This window comes from Pteronotus mesoamericanus, unplaced genomic scaffold (assembly GCF_021234165.1).
Source record: "Pteronotus mesoamericanus isolate MK-2021 breed Mesoamerican mustached bat unplaced genomic scaffold, CSHL_Meso_final contig_116, whole genome shotgun sequence".
In the NCBI taxonomy this organism is placed as follows: Eukaryota; Metazoa; Chordata; class Mammalia; order Chiroptera; family Mormoopidae; genus Pteronotus; species Pteronotus mesoamericanus.
In genome coordinates this window covers 734,337-749,308 of record NW_026555027.1, presented here as the reverse complement: position 1 = coordinate 749,308, position 14,972 = coordinate 734,337, and the positions used below count along the sequence as shown (strand labels likewise).

At 57.8% G+C, this 14,972-nt stretch overlaps 1 protein-coding gene across 1 annotated transcript; it reads left to right on the top strand.

Moving 5' to 3' along the window:
- The first annotated feature begins 4,437 nt into the window (after positions 1–4,437).
- CLDN8 (claudin 8) lies at positions 4,438–5,115 on the top strand. Its single transcript, XM_054575898.1, has one exon. It carries the CDS (start codon positions 4,438–4,440, stop codon positions 5,113–5,115), a length of 678 nt encoding a protein of 225 aa, XP_054431873.1.
- The last annotated feature ends 9,857 nt before the right edge of the window (positions 5,116–14,972 follow it).

Sequence of the window (14,972 nt, the reverse complement as noted above, 5' to 3'; positions counted from 1 at the left end):
TGGGGGGAAAACACACGATAAAGAACAGACAAACAGACACAGAGGCAGCAGGTCGTGTTCTTGGCTGGTCCAGACCGTCCTCGTCGCTGAGAGGCGGGGGGAGGGGCGGGGCGGGCGCGCGGGGACCGTGGCCCCGGCCGAGGCCGAGTGACGCGCGGGCGTGAGCCCTCCTGCGCACGGGCCGCCGGGAAGCCCCTGCGACCTGGGTGGCGGGGACAGGGCGGCGCCCGCCTTCCGGGGGCCCCCGGCCCCTCATCTGCAGAACGTGGGCACCGGCTGGCCGCCGAGACCGCCGGCCTGCTGTCCCGTCCCTCTGCCGCGCGCACACACCGCGCCCCCTCCCTGTTCCAGCCCCTGGCCCGGAGCGCGGTCGGGCTGGACGGGGACGCTGACACAGGGAAGAAACATCCAAGCCTGGAGAGAAGTTTTATGAGTTTATTTGAGCCAAATGGATGACGGATGACAATTGCCAGGAGGCAGAGTCTCACCGAGCCGAGAAAAGGCTCTGGGGGGCGGCAGTGCGGCGCCGTATTCCGCACGTTGGACAGAAAGGAGGGGACGTCGGCCGGGTTACGGGAAACCCTGGGGGGGCGGGGGAGGGGGCGGGGGAGGGGGAAGGCCCCGCAGGGGGGTCTCTGAGAGTCGCCCAGGGTGAAACGGGGCCACACGCGCTTCTTCCTCGCAGAGACTGTAGGGGGGTGGGGGGCAAGGGGGCCTGGGGCCCTGGGCCTCCCGCTCGGGGGCCGGAGGGGGGCAGGAGGCTGAGCCCTGAGGGGCCTGGAAAGGGTGTCCCTCTGACAGTTCAAGGGTTTGTCATCTTAGAGGCAAAAAGACAGCAGCCGAGCTCGGTGACAGCAAAGGCTGACCGGTGTCGGCGAGGCCGCCGGCCTCAGACGTGACTGCCCGCACGGCCGCCCAGCAGGAGTTCTGTGTTCAGGCCGCCCTGGGGGGCGGTTTCAGCCCCTGAGTGTGTCAGGCTTCCCGGCAGCCGTCCCCCCAGCCCCGGTCCCCTGCCCTCTCCCCGGCTCCTTTTCTATCCACAGGACAAACCAGTTTGGTGACAAAGGAATGAGAGCAGATGGTGCGGGGGAGTTGGGAGCCCAGAGGCCCAGCCGAGGCTGTGCCTGAGGGGCCCCCAGAGCCCGGCCCAACAGTCACGCGCGGGCTCCCGGGCAGGGATTCGAAGCACTGGCCCCGGGCGGGGAGCGGAGTGGGGCCGGGGGGTGGCAGGGGGTTGGGGGGCGCGGCGGGTCCCCCGGGGGTGCTCGTCACGGCTTCTTCGGTTCTGATTCAGGGCCCCTCGTGCCTTCGAGCTGTTTTGTTTGGGTTTCCGGGTGAGCGAGGCTGCCGTCAGGAGTCTGTGCAGCCACTGGCGCGCTTCTTCAAGAAAAGGCTGGCTTGCCTCCTGGGTACCCCAGGCCACCATGAACTAGGAAGTGGGCTTAAAAAACCTGGAATTTTTAAAGGGGCACGACCATGGAATGGAATTATTATTGCTATTTTTTAACGACGTGGTTTGATACGACCAAGTCACAGACCCGCAGTCCTTCCTCCATGCCCCGCGGAGCCACAGGCACAGAAGCCGCGGGGAGCAGGGACCCCACTCTGAGTCCTCGGTCCCCAGCACCTACCCTGTGCCCTGTGCACAGAGGGTCCTTGTTGGACAGAGGGAAATATTCAGAAGATACTTTATGAGACGCCATTTTGAAAACTTTACAAAAATTACAAAATCTCTATAAATACTCGATGTAAGAATTTGTACAGCTTCACCGTTTCTCATTCTTCTGACTGAAAAGAGAGCAGCCTGTCCAGCCTGTCGTAAGAATTCGTAATATTTTCCGTCTTCTTTCTCTAGTAACTGAAAGCCCAGAATGCTGTGCGCTGCTGTTCCTGGAATGTTCTTACCCGGGTGGTCTGAGCTGGTTTTAAGTGGGGTGCTGAGTGTCTGGCCCTGTTAAAATTTGCACACGGGGTTGCCTGAGGCAGGCAGAATCTTAATTTAGATTTTCAGTAGAAAGTTAATTGTCTTGCAAATTAATCAGTAACCCAGCTTAGCTCTGTTTGCCTGGTTAATTACCTTCCCTGCCCTCTTCGCCTCGCTTTTGCACGGGAGTGTCCGCTCGGGGTCCTGGCGTCCGCCGCCCCCTCGCACGGGCGTGCGTGCGGCCTTTGCCCCCGGATGAGTCCATCTGAGGACGCCTTGTCCTGAGCGGCGGCTTTTGTTTTAGGAAGTGGGGCTACGCTGCCTCTCTCCATCCCGCTCAGTGAGCCTCTGGAAAGCCACAGGGCGTGGAGCTTCGGCCCAGAGCCGGGCAAGAGGTCGCGCTCCTGTGGCCGCGGACGGACGGGCTCTGCCCGGCGGGCAGGGCGGGACCCACCCTCAGAGACTCCGTGGAGCGTGGCCTCGGGGTCTGGAGATGTGAGGTCCCGCCCCGGGGCTTTGGGCCATGTACTCAGGCTTCGCACGTCTCCATGTCTCAGCCTTTAGAACGGTGAAAAATTAATTTCTGTTGTTCAAGCCACCCAGGCTACGGTGTTTTTAAAGCTGACTAAGCCCCTGGACGATTACTGTACAGCGAGGAGTTCACGCGTAAGCGGAGCCGTGGAACGTGAATCCTGGGGGGCGAACGAGGAGGACCGCTCGCCAGCGAGTGCAACCTCGGGCCAAGGACGCGGGCGGCGGTCGCTGTGGAGGACGGGCAGGGAGGGGCTCAAGGGTGTGTAGCGATCGGTGCACAGCCATGTTTGGGGAGCAACAAACCAAGAGATCGACTGATATGTCCACCTGATGGTCAGCCAAGGAGAGTCACTGAACAGTGAAAAATAATTTAAAAAGAAATACAGGTTGAAAACAGTCGACACAGCAGGAAAAAAATAAATACAAATACAAAAAACAATAGAAACTGGCAACGGCTTGATAGGCAGCAGCAAACATTATTTCAAGGGGCAGTTAGAGTCGCAGGAGCCCCGGCTAAGCGGCCGCTGGCCCAGGGCTGACCGCTGCAAGGGTGGCAGTGGCCGGGCCTGGGGGGGACCAGGGACACGCTGTGTCCTCCTTTATAAGGAGAAGGCATGAGCACGGGCTATGCGGTTGGCACGGCCGAAGTGGATCCGTGAATGTAACTGTTGGACTTAAATCATGCTTCCGGTGATGCGGAAAAGGGGGGCCTCCCCCGAGGGGAAGCCGGCGGTCGCTGTGAGCGCGCTTTGCTTTCTGGGGTTCTTGGTCGTATTCGGTTCTTCCACAGACCTGGACGGGCCGGCAGCAGACTCACCACGTGGGTTGCTCTGTATTTCAGGGAGAGACAGTTCCAATGGGCTTTGCTTGTCGTCTTCCGCTCCCTCCAGCAGACACAGCGTCCAAGGCAAGTTTAGGTAACACCTACTAAAATTTACTTCGACGATTATAGTCACCGTGTCCTATAATAATTTTATTTAGAAACATCAGCCATTTGTAAAGACTCTTGTACCATCTGCAGAATTACAGTTGCTTCGGTCTAAGAAGACAGAACAGCAAAGGTAGAGCAACAAAATAAGTCAGCGATCTGTACGTAGATCACTTGGTCATTGAATTGCTGTGTGAGTGCTGCTTATATGAGAGTATATAGATTCTTCTTTCTTTTTACATTTTTTGCTTGTAAATCAAGATTCAAATTCCAACAGGTTTTTTTCCTTATACCATCTTTTTTCTTATAAATTATGGTTCAAATACCAGTAGATAGATTTCCTGGCAACAAAAAAGCAATCTGCTCCGCGCCCTACAGGACTCCCTTGTGTGTTCAATGAATGACTGACTTTGCCCTTTGGCCCGGGCTGTTCCCTGACTTGACCCCAGGGAGCTTTAAAGTTGTAGACAAATTAAATCAACCACTCGGATCCCACGTGCCCCCCGGGGGGAGGAACCCTTCAACCCCTGCTTCCTTGTCACTCTGGCACTTTGACAAGTCCTAGGAAATTTCTCAGGCAGCTCATGCGCAGAATTTCAGAATTGCCCGTACAAGGTACACCTGTTCACCTCACAAGGGATGGGTGCACTTCCTGATGGTTGTGCGGGCACCGGCACTGCGCCCCCGGGCCAACACGCGGCTGCCGTCTTCTTGGAAAACTGAGCAGCACAAAGAGCGTTTATGTGCAGGGCCAGCCGTTGCGAGTGTCTCCAGTCGGTTCAGACCCAGCTGCGTTACCACCGTCCTTTATTGGCCACGAAAGTTGCCCCACCTGATTTGTGAGTTTACCTGTCAAAGGGGCGGAGGGCCCCAGCCGGCCGGCGCTGGATTCCATCGAGCTGGAAGCAGCCGAGCAGCTCTTCTGGGAAAAGCCACAGGGCTCTGAGCTCGTTGCTGCAGGACACTGCTCTCCCCTGGGACGCGGAGCACCTGGCTGCCCCGCGGATCCGCCGCTCAGGAGCCCAGTCGGGTCGGACGGCCCCCGGGGACAATGGCCAGCTCCGCCCTGCAGTACGCCGGGCTGGTGCTGGGGGGCGTCGGCCTGGTGGGCGCGGTGGCCGTCACCATCATGCCTCAGTGGAAGGTGTCCGCCTTCATTGGGGCCAACCTGGTGGTGTTTGAAAACCTCTGGGAGGGGCTGTGGATGAGCTGCAAGAGCCAGGCCACCTTCAGGCTGCAGTGCAAGGTCTACGACTCTCTGCTGGCCCTGCCCCCCGACCTGCAGGCGGCCCGGGGGCTGATGTGCGCGGCGGCGGTGCTGGCCTTCCTGGCCTTCGCGACGGCCGTCCTCGGTATGAAGTGCACCAGGTGCGCCGGGGACGATGCCCGGGCCAAGGCGCCCCTCCTGCTGGCGGCCGGAATCACGTTCATCATCGCGGGCCTGGTGGTGCTCACCCCCGTGAGCTGGGTGGCCAGCTCCATCATCAGGGACTTCTACAACCCCACCCTGGACGACGGCCGCAAGCGGGAGCTGGGGGAGGCCCTCTACCTGGGCTGGGCCTCGGCGCTGGCCCTGGTGGCGGCGGGGGCGGTGCTGTCTAGTGCCTCCTGCGTCGGCGGCGAGAGCAGGAGCTACAGGTACTCCCTGCCTTCCCACCGCACGGCCACCAGGAACGGCCACACGGAGAAGAAGCCCCTGAGCGTGTACTCCAGGAGCCAGTACGTGTAGGCGTGCGTGCGTTTGTACTTGGCCCATCGAGCCGCGCGCGTGAGCCAGACGCCTGCCGTGGTCTGGAAGCGCAGCCTGCGGGCGTGGGCTTGCGGGCGGTCGGGCGCGTGGCCCTCCAGGGCCCGGCCTCAGCCGCGGGTCCGCCGCCGGCCTCGGCGAACGCCGTGCACGCTGCCCGGTGCGCCTGCCATGATTTGTTTTCTTAAACCGTCTGCGTGTCTGTTCTCTCTCGTCGGTTTCTTCAAAATGACATTGCCGAGGACTAGTGTCTCACAGCTGTGGTTTCCCTGGGACACGGCGTGTGTACGCAGAGGGGAGAAGATCTCACGGAAGCAGGGGAAGGCTTATGTGGTTCTTTTACATACAGGGCTCATCCGTTGCCCTGAATAAGCAGGATCAACTATTGCTTTCCAGGGGACTCGGGGATGAGATTGAAGACCGCTAATATTAATTGTTTAAAAACAGCTTAGCAATTAACGCGCTGGGTTTGTAATGAAGGTTTCAGAAAGGCTTTAATCAGCGTGATGAAGGAGCGACCGGCTCTCGGATCCCCGTTTTCCTGGCTGCTTAGCGCTGTCCCCAGAGGCCTTCCTGTTCTCATATGTTACATTAGCATCTTTTAAAAGGCAGATATTTTGTCAGGGGCTTTGCATTCAGATGGCTTTGCCAGGGCTGTGCTAAGAAGAAAGATAAAACTGGGATCTAAGAAACATTAAAGACTTCAGGAAAGTGAAATTTTTGTGTTTGAGAAGGAAGCATTTTGTTAAGAAATCATATATGTATCTGAATATTGGAATAACTACTTGAATGAAGACTTTGAGTTTTTATCACTATAAGTAACAGGACAGACAAATAAAATATCTTAGTTTTACTGGCTTACCAAAAACAAACAAAAAACAAAAACCACAAGTTGTTTTTTCTGAACTCCATCTTCTCCTTTGTGAATTCCTAAGTCAAAACTGTCATTTTGTTTGTCAGGATAATTTTTTTTTACTTATTCCATATTTACTATGTGTTACTGAGGTGTAGAAATACTATATTCTAGTGTTTTCCCCATATTTGATGCAACTGATAATCTAAATTGAAAGTTTGTAGCTACATTTTTTTAGCTTAAGTGATTATGTATGTCATTTGCTTTATTTCTTTTGTATTAATAAATTTGTCTTTATAAATTTTTCACTATTCTCCATTTTTTCTGTTTTATTAAATTGTAATGAGTGTTTGAAAACCTGATGTTTTGTGGTCTCTAATTTTAAATGGAATATCAAGGTCACATTTTAAAGATAAAGGTAGATTCTGCATTAATTTTTGAGAATATAAAATAACATATTCACCTCTTACTCAATGAATTCATACACTAATATTCGATGAGTGTAATATATTTGTAATTTATTAAGATAGAACTGTAGGTCCCAGCAAACCTGTACTCTATAAATATGATGTATGTAACAGCCACCCTATAGAAACTCCCCAACGCTCCACACATGGCTGCCGCCGAGAGGCCGTATTCATGAATAATGGCGGTTCACGTTTTAGGGGTGAGGGTTAGACTCAGGACCTCTACTTCTTTATGTGAATTAGATCATTAAATGTTTTAGGAGATTTATATGATTAGTTCATTTCACAGATGAGGATGCCTTGGAACGGTTCACTGTTCCAAGAAACACCCAAACCAGTCAGAATTTTTATGAGTTTATTTGGGTCAAACCGACGGCCATTGCCAGGAGGCAGAGTCTCACCGAGCGGAGAAAAGGCTCTGGGGGGCGGCAGTGCGGCGCCGTATTCCGCACGTTGGACAGAAAGGAGGGGACGTCAGGGGTGGTTACGGGAAACGCAGGGGGGGCGGGGGAGGGGGCGGGGGAGGGGGAAGGCCCCGCAGGGGGGTCTCTGAGAGCCACCCAGGGTGAAACGGGGCCACACGCCCTTCTCCCTTGCAGAGACTGTAGGGGGGTGGGGGGCAAGGGGGCCTGGGGCCCTGGGCCTCCCGCTCGGGGGCCGGGGGGGCTGAGCCCTGAGGGGCCTGGAAAGGGTATCCCTCTGACATTTCAAGGGTTTGTCATCTTAGAGGCAAAAAGACAGCAGCCGAGCTCGGTGACAGCAAAGGCTGACCGGTGTCGGCGAGGCCGCCGGCCTCGGCTGTGATGCCCGGCACGGCCGCCGCAGTCGGGAGTCCGTGTGCGGAGACTGTGTCCCCGAGGGCGCCAGGGCCTCCCGAGCCGGCCGGGCGGGCGTGTGGTCCCCCCTTTGTTCACGATCGATTCCCCGAGAGTCAGGAGCACAATTAAGGGTTGTCTGACTTTATGGCTCCTGTTCCTTCTCTTCAGAAAAGTGGATTTTCTTCCACAGGGCGTGGTTTATACACTGAGTGTATATGTAAAACACACGCTTCGCTGCTGTTGGTTGGGACCATTTTGCCGTTTTCCTGGGAGGGGCGGTTTTTCTCAGAGCTAAGTGCCAACGTGTCCGAGGCAATTTGGCTCTTGGGTCACACCGTCCATGAAAACAGAAGAGGGAAACGGACTGAGCACTGGGAAGCGCAAAGCCCGCCTTCCAGGCGCTGGTCTGGGGTCAGACGCCCTTCGTCCCCAACAAAGCTCTTCCGAACGACCCAGACCCGACTTAGCATTTCCCGCCTCTTTCCCCTGAAACAGAAGTGCAGGACCGCGGGCTGCCCGGGTGGGACCCATCCTGAGTGGGAGGCTCGTGCCCCGACTTCCCGCACTCGCCCGTCCCCTCCTTCCTCCGTGGCTGAAAAGCCCTCGGGGACTCGTGCTCCTGGCTGCCGCCCCCCGGTCCCCCCTCAGGCCTTCATGCAGTGGAGCTGCTGCGTCCCCGCCGCGGAGCTCTGTCACCTGCAAGCCGGGCCCTGGCGCCTCGCAGGCCGTGGCCTCAGGGCACGGCCAGCGTGACGCCCGTCACGAAGCTGGTGTCCAGACTCGAGAAGAGCCCGCCCGCCGAAGGCCTCCTTCAGCGTCCTCAGCGCGGAGCCCTGCCGCGGGGAGGTGGAGGGTTTCGGCGGCGGCGACCTGTGCGCGAGAGGACTCCTCACCGTGCAGCTCTGCGGGCGGACTTGCGGGGGCGGCGACCTGGTGGACCACGCGGAGGCGGGCGGCTGGACCCTCGCCCGGCGCTGCCCCCTCCCTCCCTCCTGCTGACCTCCCGCTGTCCCCGCCGCGGAGGCCCCCGGCCGACCCCCAGCCCGCAGGACGCCCCAGGCCCTGTCGCAGTGCTTCCGGGCGCTCCCGGGGCTGAGAAGGAGGCCAGGCCCGGCTTCTGTTTTCAAGGACTCACGGCGGGACGGGAAGAGAGCAGCGTGAGGTGCGGACCCTGGGCCACGGCCATCACCTGCTTGCGCGTCGGTGACGCCCGTCCGCCCGCCCGCGTCCCACGAGCCCCGCACGATGCCCCGGCGCTGCTCGGATCCCGGGGCCCGGGCTCCACCTGCCCGGCGGCGCCGAGAGCGCCCTGGCGAAACCCGCGGCCCTCCAGCCTCTGCTTCGGCTCGGCGTGAGACCCTAGCTCTGGAAATCACGGCCCCGCAATATACGCCCTCAGAGGCCAAACCCTGGCAACCAGCCCCCCAGGCTGCGTGGGGTGGCAGCCTGGGCCCGGCTTGCGGTCCCGGGGTGGGACCTCTGCCGCCGGAAGGCGGTGCCTTGGCCCACGGCCTGTGCCCGCTCCTGAGCCCCGGGGGTGGGGGCTCCCTGCGCTGCTCTCCCACGAGACCGCACAGAGGGACGCGGGGACGGACCTCAGAGCCGTCCTCACACCTGGAGAGATGACGCCGTACCCTGACCTCGCCTCCGGCCGCTTGGCTCCCAGCACGACCCCGAGCCCCTCGCGCGTGGCGGCCTGTGACTCCCGCCCCGCGCAGTCCGCGCCGCTGTGGGGCGAGCGGGGGGAGCGTCCGCTTCCCGTGCTCCTGGGCAGGCCCGTTTGCGATGGAATAGCCGCCGCTGCCCACTCCGCCCTCGGAGTCCGCAGGCCGGTGTCCAGTGCCCGGCTCCGCCAGCTCAGGGGCCGTGGGCTCTTCCTGTCTGACGACACCTGCCGGGGCCGCCTTTCCGTCAACGAGTGTCCGGCTGCCACCCCTCTTCCGGGCTCCCCGTGACTCCCGGTCACAGATCTCTTCCCCCCGAGCCCACGCCAGCCTCACCGTCCGCCCTGGCATCGCTCTAAGGTCCCCTCTCTCCACCCCCGCAGCCCGGCCGTCGCTTCCGGCCTTCTGGTCCCTGATGTTCCCGTTAAAGCCCACGTGCCCCGTGCACCCGGGGCCAACATTCAACGCACCAGAGTTTGAATAAGAAGAGCCTGACGGACGGACAAGGTGCCGCTGAAGGAGCAGGGACCTTCGAGGCTCCTGAAGTCCGTCCCGGGGGAGCCCGGCACTCGGGCTCCTTCTCGGTTCGGGGAAGAGACAGCGGGCGGGGCAGGAGGTGAGCGCCTTGCGGGTGCCAACTGGGGCCCGAGGATGGGCGGGAAACCCCTAAATCTCTGTGTTCTGGGTCCACGGACCCTGCCCACCCGAGCCGGTCTTCAGGCTCCTGAAAAATCTTTGATGAACAATGACTATCTTTGTACATACTTCCCAGCTCCTCAGGGGAGGCAGCTTTTCAGCAAGGGGCTGTTCTGCCAAAAACGCCCCCGCAGGCCACCTGCCTGTGACAACTGGCCAGCCTGTGGCGAGAGCCACGGGCCCGGAGGCCGCGGGGGGTGCGGGCTGGCCTGTGGGCGGAAGAGAGCGGAGCCCGGGCTTTGCGCCCGGCTTCGCCGACCCCCCCGCCGCGCGCTGTGGCCGGGTCGCAGCGTTGGGCCCCTGCAGGCCTCCTCTCCCGTCCGTCCGCCAGGCCCTTCCTGGCTCGGCTCAGCCTCCAGCCGGCGCTGCCGCCCTCCCCGTCGCCGGGGCAGCCCGGGGCCAGGCAGGGCAGCAGCAGGACCCAGCCAGCCGCCGGCGGCGGGCCTTTCTGCTCAGCTGCCGGTTCTGCCGGATTCCAACAGGAAAGAAGGGCTTGCCAGCGCTGGCTCGGCCCTCGGGGGCGTGAGCAACCCGGGGTTCCTGGAGCAGAGGCCCGAGGCTGGGCCTGAAGCACCGTGCGGGGGGGGGGGAGGGCGCCGCCTGCTGCCCAGGCAGCCCTGGGAGGAGGGAGCCATTTGCGCGTCTCTGTCGCCTTAGGGGGCTCGTCCCAGGGCCAGGGAAGCTGAGGGCTCTTCCAGAGGTCGGGGTCCTGGGGCCCGGGGAGCCTGGGACAGGGCGTGGGTGAGTAGGGGAGGCGGGACCGCCCGGCGCGCCCCGTGGCTCCGGGCGCGAGAGCGCCCTCCTGGCCGGCCGGTTGCAGCCCACAGGGAGGAGCCACCCTGGGGCTGGCGGCCGCGCACACAGACTTCACCTGTGCAAGGGAGAGACCAGAGACTCCTGTGAGAGAAGGCCACGTGCGACCAGCGTGGGGCAGAAGCAGCCAGTGCGAGCCGGAGCCGGGGACCGGCGGCCCCGGAGGAACCGGTCTCCCGGGAAAGGGGACGTCTCGCACACGCCCGGCGCATGGGAGCCCGAACCCGAACGGGTCACGGGGTCACAGAGCTCCTGGTACCTAAGGTGGCATGATTTTCACAGTGAAAACGTTGGTAGGCAGCTGAGAATTCGCGGAGGTCACGGCCGACGTGCAAACGGGGTGTTCGGAAGATCAAGTGGAAGAAAAGCTCAGAACACAGAGCAAACATAGAGAGGGGTGACTCAGGGGACAAGCAGGAGGGGCTTGGGGTACATTCCAGGGCCAAAGAGGAAAATTCAGAGAGCGATCAGCGGATGAGAGAAGGTGCCGTCACTTAAAAATAACGCTCGGTCTTGCAGATCCAAGGGCTCCCTGAGGTCCTGGGCAAAGTTACAATAAAAGTTCACAGTCAAAATTCTAAATTTCAGGGGCAAAATAAAAGTATCCAAGCTTCCACCAATCATAAAAAAAAATTACTTAAAAACAAACAAACACAACACCTGACTTCTGTCACGTATGTTAAACTGCAGCCCTGGAAGCCAGAAGACGGCGCATGAATGAGCCAGTCGATGAGGCAACAAGGCCCAACCAACAGACCCGGGACCCGGCCAGTCTCCACTGGACCGACACCCCGCCTCGCCCTCGGCAGCCGCCGTCTCTCCGCCCCAGTTGCTGACCCCACTACCCGACTCCTCTTCAAACGCTGAGACGTACATACGAAAGGCCTGGAGACAAAAATCGTCTTTTATAAAAAGACAAAAAAATAGCAACATTGAGCATTTTCCTGATTCAGGAAAAATTTATACACCCTCTCTTACCACTGAGTTAAGAAAACGAATAGGCTTTTCCTGCTTCCCCGTTCACGGTTTAAAGGACAGGACGAACTTTACCAACCCAACCCAGGCTGCGAGACAAACAGGCAGACGCCGCCCTGCGCACGCCCGGCTCCCTCCCCCTCGGCCCCCTGCCCTCCCGCGGCCGCGCGGGGACCAGCTGCCTGCGGTCACTGCCGCGTTGTGATTGATGTGCGGGGGCCGGTGGGAAGAAGGAAACCCGTTTCTGGAGGACTTCCCTTTGTGTCCGTCTGCTGCCTGCTGAGGACGCCCCTGCCAGGTTCCCCACCTTCCCGCGCTCGGTGTGGGGGCGGGGGCGCGGGCGTGGCGATTTTGGGGGGCTCTCTCCACAGCTCTTCGGAGATCCTCCGGGAAGAAGGAGTTACGTGTTGATGCTAAATCGTAGACACGCTTTGGAAATAAGCTGTTCTCCTGCTTTAAAGCTGAGAGGGCTTCTGAGAGAAACAGCCCAGATCTTGACACGATGCCTGCGTTTTTATCAAAGAAAATGGAAGGAAGGAGAAAACAATTCTGCACTGGGACCTGTTTAGGACGTTTCCTGCTTTGTAGCAAACTATCCCAGGACTTGGTGGCTGAAAACAACCATTTTCTATGCTGGTTTTTCGTGGCTTACGTTCTCAGGGAGGGCTCGGGCGTGGGCTGGTCGCTGGGGTCTGCAGTCGGTGATAACAGTGTCCCCCGCCGTGCGGCCTGGGCCGGAGGTCGGCCTGCCTGGGCTCAGAGGGGACCCTGGTGCCGAAGGTCTGGGGGCCTTGTTTCCAGCAAGGGGATCAGCGTCCGACGCCGTAGCGGGAGCCTCCGAGGGCCCGAGAAAGAAAGCGCCCGTCCTCTCGGGAGGCCTGGGCCCCGCTCGGCGCTTGCCGTCGGTCAGAGGCACCCCAGGGTCACGGAGGGGAAATAAATTCTACCTGGGGGGAGGGGCGTTAACGGCCCTGGAGCCACCTTACTCCACGCGAGCCGCGGGGGGCTTTCAAGAACTTTGAGAGACCGGGTTTGGGCAAACGGACATCCCTGCAAAGCAAACGCGTGGCTCAGAGGTGTGTTCTGTGTTTGAAATGAGGCGAAGGAGGACACGAAGCTTCTGTGAAAAAAAAACAGTGCCAGGAAACATGCCATTTAAAATAAGGGTCTTAATTCTCCCCGTTGAAAATGAGGGAGACTTCGCTCCCCTCTGTTTTCTCTGTGCGTTTATCCCGGAAAACGTGCCATTATCGGTGCTTTCTCACGTCTGCGAAACGCACCTAAGTCCTTAAAAAAGCTGGACAGGATTTTGTTACCTTCAGACCCAGGACTTTCTCGGGATGTGGAGCTGCTTCTCTGGAAGGCAAACCGGGGGACGCAGGGACCCCGGAGCCTGCCCCCGGGGCCGCGCGGAAAAGCAACCTACAGGCAGAGTTCGTCCCTCCTCCGGGCGAGGCCGCCGGCTACCGCGGCCACCGGCCACCGAGCGACCCGGTGAGGGTGGGCCCCGAGGCACAGCGGCGTGCGCCCTGCGGCGCGGCCGATTCGGTTCAGCGCTCAGGCAACGGGCACGTTTTCCTCCTCTGCTGCCCTTGTGCAAAGGTTTCCAAGGTTGGAAGATGTTCCTTTTAATTCTGTTTCCCAAACCCAGGACAAGACAAGGAAAAAAAGAGAAAGATTTCCATAGTCTAGAAATGTCTGCTTGGGGTGGTCAGAAGCGCTCCCAACTGCTCTCTGAAGCCACGTTCATCTGAACGCTCCTTCCGAGGACGAAAAGCTCAAACCGCCCGAGTGCCCCACAGAGAAAGGTCAGCCGAACGGCCGTGAGTCTGTACCTGGCTGTGCACGCCCCTGTCGCCTAAATACCGCTACCACTGCTACGAAGGCAGAATTCAAAACAGCTTAACAGGTTTATAGTCATTGGGATCATGATTAAAACTCCCTCTCTCTCTCTCACACACTCACACACACACACAAACACACACACATCTATACGAACTTAGATGGGATCATGATTTACTTTCATAATTTTTGTGCTTTCATTTTTTAATATGTGCATATTTTCATAGTGGGGAAATCAATAAGCTTATGAGGGAGTATATTTTAAAGATAAGGATATATTAAAAGCAAGAGACTGTTGACTTTGCAGAAAATCAGAACAGGACTAAAGAGGAAAGAGGTGAGAAAAGGTCATTAAATTCTGAGGGAAATAAAACTGTGGGGAAAAGTGATGATAAATAATAAAAAAAGATTAAAAATGACAGAAAACAAGAGGAATAATCAAAGAATGTTTTCAAGGTCTGTGGAAATAAAGGCCTATGACTGAAAGACGGCTGGTCTGCCAGGTTTCAAGAAAAATTATTGATCTGAAGTGAAGGCTAAGAGATAATGGGATAAAAGTTTGACATTTCAAGTTTAACTAAAAGATTTTGGAAATATATAAATGAAAATAAAATCCATTGACAAATCAAGCAAACAAATACAAGCTGTGTGTTTCCTCCCTGCCCTTCGTCAGTAACACGGCGGAGCCAGCAGATTCCCATTTCGCCCTCTGACTATGATTTTCCCTTAAATCCTGTACACTCTCTCATTCCACAGAGAAAACCTACTGTGTTTTTAAGCATGGTAACAGGTAAAAATAAACTTCCAATTTTTCAAGCAGCTAATCTTTTAGCTCTGTTTATTAAATAATCCATTCCCTGAAGTTTGCTGATGCATTATTTATCAAGTAGTGAATGCATATATATCTCACTGTCTCTTTCTGGGCTATATATTCTGCCTCATTGATCTCTGAATCTTTTAAAAGGCGATTATCACTAATTGATGTAAAGGTTGATGGTATCATCAAGCCTGTGGATACTTGTCTGGAATACACTTCGTCTCCCCCGACTTCTTAATGGAATGACGGCGCAGAGGCCTGGCCCCAAGTTGCTGCAGAACGAGGGTGGAGCGGGAGAAAATCCCGCACTAACGCTGAGGAGACTCAGAGCCGGTCTGTTCCTTTCTTGCGCACAGGAGCAGCTGTGGCAGGCGCGCCCAGGGAGCGTCTTGGTCCCCCCTATTCTGACGACGTCAGAATCGACTGTGACATAAAAGCAGTTTGGCCTTAGAACTCGGATGGCAGGATTCGTCTGCAGGGGGCTCTTATAAACCAACGTTTAATTAACACTGAAGGTACTGCATTTACGAGATGCATTCCTCCAGAAATCTATCAGGCCCAGCGTGGACGAAGCAACCTCGTTAGGAAGCCTGGATTCCACCCTCTCTCCGGCAGAAGCTGGCTGCTGCATTGGATCCCAGTCAATCTCTAAAATTCCCAATTCTGGGGGGAGCGTATCAGGTTCAAAAATGAGGATTTCACTGCATTTTTGTCTGTGGCCCTACATAGAGGGCCATACTGCTGTTACATTTTGGAACCAGAACCGTTCTGTGCCGTTTGCTCCGAGTCCACGCCCCGGCAGTGACTGCCCTCGGGGAACAGGCTGACTCCACGCCCCCCGCTCGCAGCCGGCGGGCGGGGAGGAATGGCTGTGGCTGTGCCGCGTGCACGTCC